Source organism: Aspergillus vadensis (genome assembly GCF_003184925.1).
Source record: "Aspergillus vadensis CBS 113365 unplaced genomic scaffold BO88scaffold_14, whole genome shotgun sequence".
Taxonomy (NCBI): domain Eukaryota; kingdom Fungi; phylum Ascomycota; class Eurotiomycetes; order Eurotiales; family Aspergillaceae; genus Aspergillus; species Aspergillus vadensis.
Window position 1 is genome coordinate 814,685 of NW_020292052.1, and position 13,734 is coordinate 828,418.

At 48.1% G+C, this 13,734-nt stretch overlaps 6 protein-coding genes across 6 annotated transcripts; 1 reads left to right on the plus strand and 5 right to left on the minus strand.

Moving 5' to 3' along the window:
* Positions 1 to 543: 543 nt before the first annotated feature.
* Positions 544 to 1,535, plus strand: BO88DRAFT_390609 (uncharacterized protein; the record flags this gene model as incomplete). Its single annotated transcript, XM_025704959.1, has 3 exons — positions 544 to 606; positions 778 to 893; positions 947 to 1,535. The coding sequence occupies 3 exons, from the start codon at positions 544 to 546 to the stop codon at positions 1,533 to 1,535; spliced, it is 768 nt and encodes a 255-aa protein (XP_025562171.1).
* A 46-nt stretch (positions 1,536 to 1,581) lies between these two features.
* BO88DRAFT_444603 (Zn(II)2Cys6 transcription factor domain-containing protein) lies at positions 1,582 to 3,681 on the minus strand (the record flags this gene model as incomplete). Its single annotated transcript, XM_025710122.1, has 4 exons — positions 1,582 to 2,648; positions 2,742 to 2,885; positions 2,940 to 3,479; positions 3,622 to 3,681. The coding sequence occupies 4 exons, from the start codon at positions 3,679 to 3,681 to the stop codon at positions 1,713 to 1,715; spliced, it is 1,680 nt and encodes a 559-aa protein (XP_025562172.1). The 3' UTR covers positions 1,582 to 1,712.
* A 1,298-nt stretch (positions 3,682 to 4,979) lies between these two features.
* Positions 4,980 to 6,201, minus strand: BO88DRAFT_342121 (uncharacterized protein; the record flags this gene model as incomplete). The annotated part of the gene is made up of 2 exons (XM_025703128.1): positions 4,980 to 5,447; positions 5,602 to 6,201. The coding sequence occupies 2 exons, from the start codon at positions 6,199 to 6,201 to the stop codon at positions 4,980 to 4,982; spliced, it is 1,068 nt and encodes a 355-aa protein (XP_025562173.1).
* A 610-nt stretch (positions 6,202 to 6,811) lies between these two features.
* Positions 6,812 to 7,612, minus strand: BO88DRAFT_367707 (cyanamide hydratase family HD domain-containing protein; the record flags this gene model as incomplete). The annotated part of the gene is made up of 2 exons (XM_025704081.1): positions 6,812 to 7,336; positions 7,393 to 7,612. The coding sequence occupies 2 exons, from the start codon at positions 7,610 to 7,612 to the stop codon at positions 6,834 to 6,836; spliced, it is 723 nt and encodes a 240-aa protein (XP_025562174.1). The 3' UTR covers positions 6,812 to 6,833.
* Positions 7,613 to 8,190: 578 nt separating this feature from the next.
* On the minus strand, positions 8,191 to 9,825 carry BO88DRAFT_390617 (acid protease; the record flags this gene model as incomplete). Its single annotated transcript, XM_025704960.1, has 1 exon — positions 8,191 to 9,825. The coding sequence occupies one exon, from the start codon at positions 9,823 to 9,825 to the stop codon at positions 8,191 to 8,193; it is 1,635 nt and encodes a 544-aa protein (XP_025562175.1).
* Positions 9,826 to 11,216: 1,391 nt separating this feature from the next.
* Positions 11,217 to 11,827, minus strand: BO88DRAFT_454669 (uncharacterized protein; the record flags this gene model as incomplete). The annotated part of the gene is made up of 2 exons (XM_025710819.1): positions 11,217 to 11,604; positions 11,700 to 11,827. 2 exons carry the CDS (start codon positions 11,825 to 11,827, stop codon positions 11,217 to 11,219), a joined length of 516 nt encoding a protein of 171 aa, XP_025562176.1.
* Between the last annotated feature and the right edge of the window lie 1,907 nt (positions 11,828 to 13,734).

Below are 13,734 nucleotides of genomic sequence, written 5' to 3' on the forward strand. Positions count from 1 at the left end.
AAGAAAACGAAGCCCTGCAACGTGGACTCAGCCCCACGTCAATTAGGCATCGCCCATAATATTAGAGAAAGGGCCGCGCTTAGACAAGCATTTTGGTACGTAGCTTGGCATTAGTCGAGAACGGAGATTTAACGTATCACATGGAAAATTCCTCCGATCCGATGCTGCTGCCTTGTCCTTGTAGGGCCACGTCTCAGCCACCGAACAAGGATACTTGCCAAAAGCGGTAATGTGTTTCGTACGGACATACGAGACTTCAGAAATTTTCGTGAAAGAGAAGTCTTGCATGGTAAACTTGCTCGCATGGTTTGCCTATAAAAGCCGCATTCGGCCATGCTGGAGCTCGGAGCCATGATGATACAGATTTTGAATCATTCAGGTCACTCGGAAGATAAAGAAAGAGCAATATATCCTGTCATTCTGTCCGCATCCTGGTTGGAATAATACCAAAAATGACTGCCGTCACTGAAAAAGGTATTGCGATTGCCGAGTTGATCGTCTATATACCCATATCCTTTGTTACTCTCTTCGTCGTCCTCCGCCATGGCTTTCACAGACAGCTCGGGTGGATCTACCTCTTCATATTTAGCGGAATCAGAATTGCAGGTGCTGCGATGGAGATCCTCAGTGATTCGCATCCAGACAACACCTCAGATATGGAGTGGGCTATCATATTGCAGTCAGTGGGGCTCTCTCCACTGCTGCTGTCTAGCCTTGGCTTATTGAAGAGAGTGTATGTTATCCCCTAAATGACCTTGTTGCTTTAACCCCATCAAGAAACTCACAATTGACAGTTTCGATGAGATTTGCGACCATGGGCCATCAGCCCAAGGCTCCCAAGCAACTTCGCTATTGCAGAGATTGAGTTCCTTCAGCATTGTCGCAACGAAGATGTAAGAACCAATACTTATCCGGGAAGTTTTGACGCTGACACAGATAAATTAAGTCTAGGAATCTATAACAAGAAAGCAACCGCTATCTCTGGTCGCAGCAAAGTCTTTCAGTTACTCCATATTCCAGCCCTTATTGCGTTGATTCTTTCGATCATCGGCGGAATAAACCAATACTCGTCGAATACATCCGAGCATTCTGAAGGACAAAACGAAACCAGAGCTGGAATCATTCTGTTTGTCGCCATATACATCGTGCTTTGCATTCTGTGGTCGACAACAGTCAGGGGCCTCCCTCGGATGGCACCAAGCCAAAAGCGTATCGTCGGCGTGGTTCTGTCAGCGTTGCCATTGATCGCTTGTCGTCTGCTATACAGTCTTATCACCAATTTCAGCCATGACCGTCAATTTTCCTTGGTCGATGGAAATGTGACTATCCGGCTTTGCATGGCCACCATCGAGGAATTCCTTGTGGTTCTGATGTACGCCGTGCTGGGTGTGTTTACTCCTCGTTCTGACGTCGCAGTGAACAGGACAGATTCAATTTTTCAGAAACAGTCATATCAGTCCGGGAATATGCAGTTCCATACTTCGCCTCTTGATCCTCGCAATGCTCATAACCTTGGATGGTACGAGCCAGCTTAGCCGAATACAACAGCTCCCGGTGGTCGCGTCTACCATGTGGCGAGAAATCAGGCAAACACAAAAGTTTGGAAGTCGAGAGTTTGATAATAATGTTGATTTTTTTGCCATCTTTCATTCAAACGCATTTGTTGTTTGAGAAGTCGAAGAGTCGAAAACCTTTCTCATGCCTGAATAATACTAAATCAGTGTAGAGAAGCGGAAGGCGTTATCATCTGTCTGTAGAGCTCCGGCTTCGTCCAACACTGCCCCCTCCCGGTCGTCTTGTTCCGGTGAAGAATACTCCGGAGATAACCAGGCCCGCGTACTTTCGCCCTCTCGTACCAGTTGTGCCATTGCTAATGCCTGGTTTATTCCCATACAACGGCCGATCTTGTTTAGACAATCTACAATCCAAGCTCGAAGTTCCTTGGACGCATAACCAGAACCTGCAGCAATCAACAAAGGCCACATTAAGGCGAAACCCCCGGCCGCTGGAACCACAAATGGAGACGCACGATTCTCATCTGCGTCTGAAGAGCTTCGAAAGGTTGGATGACTGGAGGTTTGGTCGACATGGTTGTCAACCACGACTGATCCGAGATGAAATGGTACACTTGCGCAAATATCCTCAACTAATTGACGGGATATTTCCTGACATTGTCGCAATAAATGATAATGCGCTTCCTTTGTGTTGCCGAGCAAAGGAGTGTTCATGGCTCTGATTGCTTCAACAATCAAGTCCAGGAGTACCAGCCTGGCAGATCGATAGTTGTTCCAGAAGCTACTCACGGTAATATCTCGGTAAGTGTGATATTGGGCTCCCCAAACAGTGTTATCCATAGACACTCTGTGAGCTAGGGCAGCGTTGACAGTCCTGTAGCCCATTGAAGCAGGTATATCGGACATTATCGACTGGAGTTGTGCATCTAATTCTAAGGCGCAACGCACTATGTCCGAAGGGCAGCTTATTGTACCCTCCTTGATGTCTGCACAGAGATCCCCGAGTGGAATAGTTACGCCACTCAGTCGATCGATAATTGCATCATCTTTATTCAGTCGGTATTTTGCTGCTTCTTGACTGAGATTACGAATCACTGCCGAGGTATGCTTTTGCCGATACACATGGCTGAGCACCTAAGTAGCTTTTGATCAGTATCTTCTCCGAATTGACTTTATATTTGCCCCGCTGAAAGATATATAGCTGAAAATCCCGCTAGGTTGACTCACTATCTGGGTACGTAACTGACTGAATAGCGCCAATCCTTCCGGTCGAGATAATTGCTCTCGACCCCTCGTCTCAATCAAAATTGCCGCACCATCTAAGTGATTGATCCATCTTGTCAGAAAGAGGTCATCGCCACAGGTCAATACCTGGGAAAAATCTCGTTAATATAAGCCAGCTTGCTACTCAGGTGAATCTCTCACTTCAAACATGCTCAATAGCACCACTGTTGCTAAAGTTTCATCCCTCGTACATAAATGCGCGTTACCGAGAGAGTTACCAGTTTGCGACAACGCGGTCATATAATGTTTACGGGCTGTATACATCATCTGGGGAGACCTATGAATATTGGACAAGGCCGCCAGCCCGGCAGCCGTAAGAGCATCGTCCACAGCGGAGCTCTCCAATTGATTTGTCAAAGTCGAAAGGTACGGCATATACGCCCCTCGATCACCCTTGGCAATGTAGTTCATAAACAGATATCCCTTCGCCAGTTCTGCGGATGGATGCGATAGGCTTGAGGAAGGTGCAGGCGAGTACGTCAGCATTTGGTTGCTGTTACCCTTGACGGTCCGCTTTTGTCGCTGGCTGATTTCTTTGGCCTCCCTTTCGGCTCTAAGTTGTGCCTTGCGAATAACATCACGACTCTGATCACGAAAGGTATACTCTAAAGCAGACCGATACCCGGGACAGTCAACTTTGGCCCGAATGCACTGGGAGCATGCTGGTTTCCCCCAATCGCACTATTGGATTGCAGTTTTTGTTTAGCTCATTTCCACATTTAAACGATTCACTTCGCCCCTCTCGCCGTCTGCCAACGTACATAACGGCTAACCACAAGAATGGTAAAGTAAAATAAACCACAAGATAGAGACACGCCGGTACCTTTAGGCGCCGCGGGCGACAGCGTTCGCAGGCTAGACTTGGCTTCCCGTTGTAAACCATCCTCGTGGGATGCTAAACTGATTTCTTTGTGCCTGAAATTGTAGGATATCACTGTGAGACTACTACCTCCCTTAGAGATCCTAGAAAGACTAAGACTTCCGATAGATGAATTGAGTTGTAAAATGAAGTGAAAGAGGATATAATAGTGAGATTGGCTGATGCCTAAGATGAGAGTCAAGCATTTCACGTGACAGAGCTTATCTCGTCTTAGTACCACGTGCCGGCAACTTAAAACAGTAGCTAAGGCCGACATTATCCAGGGATAAGACCTCCAATAAATGGTGCACAATGTAGAAATGCAACCCCCAAGGCTATCATTCTCCCTCCTTACTAGTAGGACTGTGTCACGCGTTGTCAGACACCATATCACTACCCACACAACCCTATGCTCTGGAACTAAGCCAGTGCTAGTCAAGCTCCTGGAAGATGGCTCAGGTAATTTCTCCTTGGCTTCATAGTGCGAATACAACTGATGAATCATAGAAGTGTACATGAACAAAGGAGAATTATTCAAATATCAACGCTACAGATAGCTGTATGTAGCTAAACATGTCGAGCTTGTTGAACTAATATCGTAACAGTACTAGAATCTTTGATCAAGGTTGCCGCATACTGAGATCAATTCCGGCAAGATGACACACCATGCCCGGTTGACTTCAATGCCGATGAGCTAGCTGCACATGAGCGCGAAAGGAAACTAATTGAGGGGCTTTCCAGCATCGTTCAGCAGTTAGAAGAAGAAGGACTCATTCCGATTGGAGGGATGGTTCGGCCGGAGGAGTATGAGCATGCCAAGATGGTGAGTGAGTACTTTAAGAGCGAGTTTATCAATCTAGCCGAGGGCGATCAACAACGGGAACTGCATGAAAAGGTATGGCCTTATTAGGGTTGGTTTGTGGGTGTATGATGGTGTCGTCATATTAGTTGTTCAGAATCGGTGGGATATTATAAGTGCGGATTGGATCTGCTGTGGTTTAGACCGTGAAGGGCGTAATAGAGCAGCATCATTAGGTGGAGCATCTTTTTCGGGGCTATAATATTATGAAAGTGACAGAAAATGAGGGGCTAGAGAGAAGAATTGATATATGGAGCAAGCAAAAGAACCCAAAGGACGTGGGCTACTGCAATCTCACACTCTCCGGACCGAGATAACACTACCACGATCATCACGGGCATTCAATGGAAATATACCCTACTGCCAGATTCCGAAAGGATGTAGTATTGAGCTAGTCTGCGTTTACGAACATACCAATCTTCAAGCATTCCAGCCGCCGTCTTTCTCACGACTAAATAGATTTCTACCGATCACTATGAGACCACGGCCGCAATTTGACCAAAACACCCATCTCGTCGATGCGCCATCGATCCCACATCACAAACAACCACGACCGCAAAGCTTGCGCACTGCGAGCAGCAAAAAATTGTTTTCGCTGGTTCCATTGATAGGCCCATCGCCATATATCTTCTGGCCCACTGTCTGGGTCACGGAACCATGGCCGAGGGATGTACTTTTCTTCGTCCTCGGGACTAAAATTATCGAGATCAGGAGTTTCCTCCCGCCCGAGCAAACGAGTCATGTCTTTGATGAAAGAGTCGACCCCCATACCGTCGACTCGTCTTCCACGCACGACTTGCGCAATTTGTTGTAAGTCTGTGTCCTTGTCCAGCGCGAATAGTCGAATATGAGTAAGGCCGCGAAACAAGTGAGACTCTATGTATGCCTCTACGTATGTTTGAAAGATCCACGAAGGCTTTTGGGGTATAAGCTCCGGCCAATTAGAATTGAGGTTGGGGTCCGAAAAAATTAGGATTTGTTTTGTCTGAGTCAGTTTTGATAGGATAGTGTCGTCGGAAAAGGATGGAACAAGAAAGACCAAACGTACCCGGGAGGATGAATTGTTTGTATCAGCACTCGGAAACGCAGACTAATTGTTCGTTCTCCCATGGTGCAAAATTATCGATATACAGATTACCGGTGTCAGAGCTCAGTGCATATTTCCAGGACGGGTACAGATTGCAAAACGTTTCGAATCGATACAGACTGCGACTGATCCGGTTTCTCTCCAATTTGGTTGGCGGAACAACCCAGGACAGTATGCCACTCCAGGCGGTGTGGTTAGACAATGCTTTTGTCGCTAGTCGGTCGGCAAGGTACTGCACGGTCTCACCAAATTGGTCTATCGAACGAGCCCGAGAGAGTTTCCATTCCATAGAGTCGACGAAATGGTGTTGGTCGCGGGCAAAGTATGGCGTCAAGAACTTTTCGGCTTGGCCGATGGACCAGTCCTGAATGTTGCTGGATGCATGAGTTGCTAAGACATCGTGTAGCAGATTAGAGTCGAATTGGCGTAGCACGACTGGCCGCACGATGAACTCTTCTGCTCCTTTGAAGGCGTTATACAGGCTTGGTCCGGTCATGACGGCGGCCTCCAGGGTTTTGATGTCTGGCGCGGCAGCGAGGATCGCTTGAAGGAGCTCGACGGGCAGCTCTTCAAGCGGTCTACCTGAGCCCTGTGCCATGTTTAGTTTCGATGTAGTTTTATGACGCTCGATGTTAGAGTCAGTAAGTATTAGGAAGGCTGGCTGTGGCCAATTGTGGAATGGATGGAGGACAAAACAGTGCGAATGCAGCGTCAATTTATAAGAGTAGTATAGTGGTCTCAGCCACCAAAGCTTTCTTCTCATAATATCCACCAACTTTCTTTCAACCATATGGCAGTCGCGAGCTAATCATGGCGGGTCCCAATAATTCTACGAGAATAGGGTTGCACCACGGCAGGTGCAGAACATTCTTCACCACTTGAGAGGTTCTCATTTTCTATTATTATACACGGATAAAAAGACAACCTAATCCCAATCTCGGATGCTCCGACCCAAACCATGGATAACAGCGGATATAGCCATCATGAACTCGACAGCACAGCACAAAAGAAGGATGAACGGGCTACAACTTCGTTGTTTTTCAACGTCCCTAACAAGATCTCTATGTGAACACTCCGTCTTTGTCCGTATGTAGACTAAGCTTGAGAAAACCAATAAATCGATTAATACTACTCTAATCGCATTGCCTAACACAATCACCAGATAACTGAACGCAATATGCCGAGGAACCAAACCCCCCTCATACCCCCTAAACCAATACCTCCTTTTATTTACTCCCCAAAAAGCTTATTCCCCCTAACCATTCCCTCAAACCCGACAATATGCGTCGAATGACACCACGGCTTCTCCCGCACCTCCACGCTCAGCACATCAGCGAACACCGCACACCACCCCTCCCTACTCCAGCGCTCATTTATCTCCCTCCTTGTATCCTCATGAATCAACTCTCCAAAGTTCTTAACCTGCGGATGCTCCCCCACATTATCATAAATCGTAGCCAACTGTATCAACTGTCCCAAGAACGTAATATTCCCATCGACACCGAGATCCTGATGCCGGATGATAGCTTCTGCTACGGCATCTGCAATGTCACTGGGACAGTCGAAGGAAGCTAAGAGAGAGTGGGCGAAAATGCCTCCGTGGAGGTCGAAGGACATGTTTGTTGCGGTGGGAAGGGTAGGGGCGGTGCCGATGTCGTGCAGGAGGCAGGTTAGGGCCCAGGTTGTGGGGGAGAGGGGGTGGGTAGGGAATTGTTGTTTTAGGAGGATCATTCCTTGAATGATTGTTAGTGAGGGGGCGGTAAGGGTTGGGGATAGGGGGAAGGGGGACCGTAGTAGTATACGCGCATAGAGTGGTTAATGGTGTCGGGGGGGAGGTGGGATTGGACGGATTCGAGGGTCCTGGCGACGAGGGGATCGGTAGATGGGAAGGGGATGTCGGTGATGGGGATGGGGGTGGGTGGGTGGATGAAGGGCTTGTCGGGGAAGATGAGGCCGGCGTTGGCGGGAGTGCTGGTCCAGCCGTTGAGGGAGATGTTGTCGTGGCTCATTTTGATGTGAGGGTATAGTGGATGCTGAGTATGGGATGGGGGTTTTGAAATGGGTGGAAGGTGAATAGGATGATGGGCAATGGGGCTGTTGATCGATCGTATATAGATGGGCCTTAATACTATGTGTTGGGATTTGTAATATAGCGCTGGCAATGTTACATCTCTATTAAACCATGGATGCATTTGGTGTCACATCCCAAAGAGGCAGTCTTTTGGAGTGGGGCCATCTTGATAGAGTTGATGCCAAGCTCGCGTCCGATCGGGTCTAGATCCACGTTCTTTGCTAATCACAATCTCCGAGGATCGAAACCCTACCAATTCATCGGTACAAAAGAGGTGGGAAGGAGTTGTGTTCTAATACACTGGGTCAGCTTACTGCTGGTTTGTAAAATGAGTCATGTTGAATGGTTATGTATCTGGACTGAAATTAAAAGTTGTAGTAAATGATTCTATCAGAGCAAAGCCATCGATTAACCCATAATGTATGCAAGATAACATAAGAAAATAGGTATTATATTCGCACATATATGGTATCTTGGGGTATACTATAGATATCTCTTGACGTATCAAGATCAGAATTAGCCCAGCTCGTATCGCTCTACCTCCTGCGAACCCATCATCTCCTGCGGCGGCTTATGCATCTTTGTATCCAACTCCTTGGCCGCTTCACTTTGAGCACCTCCCGGCAACTCCGCGAACCCTCTAAACATTGACCTCCGCTGCTCTCCAGCTGCCTCTTGACTCGTCGCTCCGCGGCGACGGCGAAGACAAAGTGCGATGGCTATACCCGCTGCGATCAACACTGCTCCACCGACTCCCACACCAACGCCAATTCCAATCTTGGCCCCCGAAGACAGGCCACCCTTGGAGCTACTCGAATTGTCGGTCGTTTTGATGCCCCAGTATGTAGCCCAGCTGTCCTCCCAGGTACCGTTAGAGGCAGCAAGCGACGTGTCACCCACTGCGATCCGGGTGATGTCTGCGCTGGCATAATCCGGGCCGGGTGCTTGTGCCAGGAACCACGTGCCAGAGTTGTTCCCGTTGAACCAGTTAACCCCAACGAATGCGGACTGGAGAAAGGCACGACCGAGCACCGGGGTGGAGGTAGTGAGGAAGCACGGGAAGTAGGTGACGTTTTGATCGACCAGCGGTTCTTGTAGCGTAAGATTGAGCTGGGAAAAGGGAATTTTGATGGTGATATTTTTATTGTTCACTCCATTCATGTTGAAGACGAAGGAGAGGTATGCTGCAGAAGACGTGATATTCCAATAATCGCTGCTGGTGGTATCCCAAAAGTATAGTCCCAAGCTAGAGTTGAAGGAGATCGGCATGGTGGAGGTGATGGCATCGCAAGTCGCCTGGGGAAGGTACATGTAGGGCTTGGTCGGATCGATCTGAACCGTCTTGGCCTGGACGGAGCCACTGCTCTGAAGAAACAATCCACTTTCGTTGGTGAAGCTGAAGGGAGAGGAACCCGCAGCAACCCCAAGCCCAATATCCTTCAATTCGAGTTCCAAAAGACCACTCGAAGACGCTACTCCTTGGGCACTCACGTCTCCGATCACTCGGCTCTTATCGTAACCACCCAAGACCAGAGAACCGGCAATCTCTGGGTCTACTGACCCTATATGCATTCCATACGAGTAGGAAGGGATGTCATTGGACGAGTAAAGCCACCCGGCAATCATGTTCAGAACGGTGGAGTTGGACACAGTATCCGAGAGGTACGGACCCCCCAGGGCCAGACTGCCAACCGAGACGGGATAGGCAATGCCATTGGGATAAGTCTGATAGGTCTGGTAGATGGCTTCGAAGCTCACATTGGGAACGACAAACGACCCTAAGGTGACTTCATCGCCGAGCACAGATTCTTTGCTTCCACCCTCCACGGCCCAGTATGTTGTTTCCCACGAGCTGGGAGTGGTGTAGGCGGTGGTGGAGGTGTTTTGGTTGAAGGTGCCTGCTTCAGCGGCGTAGCAGGTGGATGACAGAGTTTTGTTCGTGCAGAGAGTGCTCATCAGGATCGTGCTAGCATAGTTGGCACCGGGGTAAAGATCGACCGTCTGCTTGTTGCTGCCCACGTCGACGGATACGGCCTGCCACGGGCCATCTGGACCGTAGGCCTGCGAGGACCAGCTCATTACATAGGGATTGGATGCAGAAGAGGTCTGCAGAAATGCCCCCAATAGGGGGAGAAGTAGCGGTCGCATCATATCATGGATACTTCAGCAGGCATTAAACAGCCTGCGATGGGGAGGGAAGCAGAAGAAGAGAAAAGGAAGGGAGAAGCTGCCAGACGAAGGATGACTTCTGGCCGAGGGTGAGATTATGAAACGAAAGAATGCGACCGGGGCACATTGCTGCAAGGCGGGCAATGGTGATGGCCTCGCAGGCCTGGAGCGGGTCAAAACTTGAAGGATTGGATTTGGGTGTTGGGACTCCGCTGACATGCAGTTCAGCCATGCCTAATGAGGCATGAGAGATGTTCATCCGATGGGGATCGGCCCCAAGAGATGCTGAGAAGAGCTGAAGGATGCTGTTGTCAGATTTCCAGGTGGTCAGAAAGCGCAACTTTGGGGGCTTTATCAGGGGGAATAAACTTCTCCAACTGGATTCAGTCAGAAAAAAAAAACAAGGTCTACTATTGCTTTGCTTTGAGTGTTTGTCTATCATAACAACTACCCTCTATATCATTGATATAACAAGAGATGGTGGGATTTGGGAATCAAATCCGATGGCCGGGAAGGGGGTGGGGGCACCACGCAACGGAATGCTGGATGGATCAGCCATGAACCAGTCAGCTCTTTTGGCCCCCAAGTTGGCTCCCCCCAATCTTCAGTGGAGAGGGCTGATTATCCCCTTTGATTTGTTGTTTGTTGCCATTCATATCTGTGATGTCTGATGAGAAGTGGAATGCCTGGATTTCCCACTAGTTGTTTGCTTCCCCGTGGAAATTTCGACACGTCCAGCGTCCAGCCGGAATGCACCACGATTTCAATTCATTTCCCTGTGGCCGCCACATGGGGCGCCTAACATGATATCTCTTCCTTATCAGGCATAGATCTAAAGCTTGGTGCTGAAGCCAAAATGACAGGATGTCAAAAATTGGTTGGCTGATGTTCCCTCGGGATAAGCGAGCATGTCGGATATTATTAGCCCTCGGTCCAGACCTATCTAAGTAGTCTGAACCTTTGCTTCCGTTCCTCCATACGCTTACTTTTGCGCGCCTCTTCCATCACTATTTTAATCTTTGCTTCTGTTTCTCCAAATACTTGCTTTTATATATCTCTTCACCAAGCAGAACTGAATATAGGAAGATTGGGTGGAGTCTATATCATTATAACCTTGGCGGTCAAATATCACAGTTCGGCAGAAGGTAATGGATCACTCCAAATAAACTACATCGAATATGGGAAACGATCAACATTACACTGATGTCCCGCAGTTCTGGAATACATTACTTAGTAAAACTTGTGTTGTTCTGGTAGTACTCTTCTCATTAAATAATACTTTCTAAGGAAAAGATGATTACTATAGGGTACCTTTAAAACTTTTTGATGTAATCAGTACGCCTAGTATAGTATCTAGATATATAGTTCTCACATTATTCAGCCCTGAGGAAATCGCCTAAAACACCATCATCCAGCAACCATTCTCTATTCTTCTGGGCCCCGTTGATGAAGAAGTTCTTTGCATGCGCCTGGAGCTCCTGCACCCGTGCGTCGTCCACATTTCCCCCGCTCATCAGACCCAGTTTCTCCCACATGAGAAGATGGATTCCCATCAAACCGACCATTCGAAAGACTAACGGCTCGTCCAACGGACCATATCCTCGAATAAACTCACGCAGAATTAATTCAGCGCACGGCGTGTCCTCAAACCGCCACTGGATGTAGAGAGAAGTGATAATAAAGCCTACGTCCTCTGTGACGCAGCCATATCGGCAGAGTTCCCAGTCAACAATTGCCAAACTGATGTTTTCCTGGCTCTTGCTTGGTTGGACTAGAAGATTTCATTCAGAAGATTGGTTAGCTGGATCAACTACTAGTTGATTGCCCCGGGTGTTCGGGGGCATGCTATGACGTACTTCCGTGTAGTATAATCCCCATGAATGATGCGTAGCCGGCTCGGGTGATCCGGGGAAAACGCATCCAGGACGCTCGCCCTAGCGAGCGGATCATCGCCAAACAGGCTCATCGCGTATTCGTATGGCATTGTCAGTGTCTGTAGAGCAGCTGTGTTCTGATGGAACGTCGCCATTACATCGTCGCCGCCCCGACTCCAATCGCGCGCGTGAAATGTGGCGAGCCATCGTCCGAGGCCGTGGCTAATCATTCGTGCGGTTGAGTCGGGGAGCGCATTGTTGAGAAAGAGGTATCTTCGCAGGGTTCCGCTGTTGGGGATGTCCTCTATGACCTGGAGATGTGTGCGAGTGTCGAGCTGAAGGTGGCAGGGAGATTGAATTGACAGGTGGTTATGCGTGAAGACGCTGCCGTGGATGGCTTATAGAGATACGGTTTCGGCTGCCTGGTGGTTTGTAAGTAAGTGGGGGTAAAGGGTGCATGCAGTGAGGAATATGGGACGTACGCAGCGGATTGTGGGCAAGTCAAGGGTGCCGGTTCTGGTGTGTGCCAAACCGAGCTTGATGATGACGCTTCGCCGGTTATTTGGGGTTGGTATATCGAGAGTTCCTCGAAAAGTGAAATTGCCCAGACCACCGCTCAATTGCTTCAGTGATAGACAGCTGTATGGTGTTGGAGAAAGGGTATTGAGGATCTGGGATTCGATGTCGGGTCTTTGCTCGATTTAGACATATCTATTTTATTCGATAAATTCCCCCGACCTTCCCTACAACGATGAGGTAGATATAAAGAGGCCCAGTTACAGCTGACGGTATTTACGATTTGATAATTTTCACCTGGTCAAAAGCAATAGCGTAGCTTGACGGGATAATGTGCGGCAAAAAGTCTACACTATCCATGAAAACTATCACAATCGGTTTGATGTATGTTGCAACAGGAACGCCTGCATTTTCCACTAACAGTATCGCGACGAGATAACCGACGAGATTGTGAGTGGGTACTAACAACATATTTGCAGATAAGGCAACCAAGCAGCGTGTCCACGATATATCGACTAAGCTCATATGATTGACAAATTCAGTCATGGAGCCATGTCTAGCACTGAGGCGCCTGTTTGAGAAAAGTGTGTGCAATCGGTCTGTAATGATGATAAACGAAGCATATATAAAACCACTTGCACATATGACGAGCGCAGAAACCCAGATTTTCGGCGCCTTATGATGATGCATGGCGAGAGGTAACGAGACTGAAATTAACATTGCCAGCATCACCATCCGTAGGCTTATAAAATAATGAAACTGTTGGATAAGAAAACGATTGAAGTTAAAGACTATCGCTGTCGCGTCGAGGGCACAGCCGGTGGCGAGGGCTAAGAAGACGTCGATGTAAGGTGAACGCACCGAGCTTTGCTAAAAGAGTCGAGTCGGTTAGCGGTTGCATAACCAGAACATAGGGTATTGTCATTTCCTAGTACCTCAGCTTGTAGAGGAGCTTTTTCGTCCGATAATAGGCCCGCGTTCCAAGAGAAATACAGCAACCATACAAAGCAGGACATCTGCAGGATCCAAAACGTGCGGATTCGCCGGTCTCCTATGTCAAAGCATGTCATTACATCCGTTATGGGCAGACTTTACGAAAGCCTGTTGCGTTTGTTAGTCTGGTTGTGCGCAAATAACGGGGCAGAAACTGGAGAATCACCTTCTCTTGCCCATTTTTTGTTTCCTTAGCCAAAGAGCTAAGGTGGGGGAAAGGTTTATAATTCGTTTTTTGAATGAATTGATAATGCCGGTCATGAAAAGAAGCGGGAGAGGTCGACACTTCGCCTTATATGCTATTCCATATTATGGCAGATAAAGCAGGAGCAATAAGAAGAAGCAATCGGTCATCAATCAATCAACCAAGACCTTATTTACCTGTTGGAGCCCGTCTATATAAGTTGACTGACTATGCAGGCGCTTCGCCAAACCCTATATCCCAAAGCAGAAAGACATACAAAAATGCGCAATAGTCACATCAAAAGCAAAAAGCACAACTAAATTC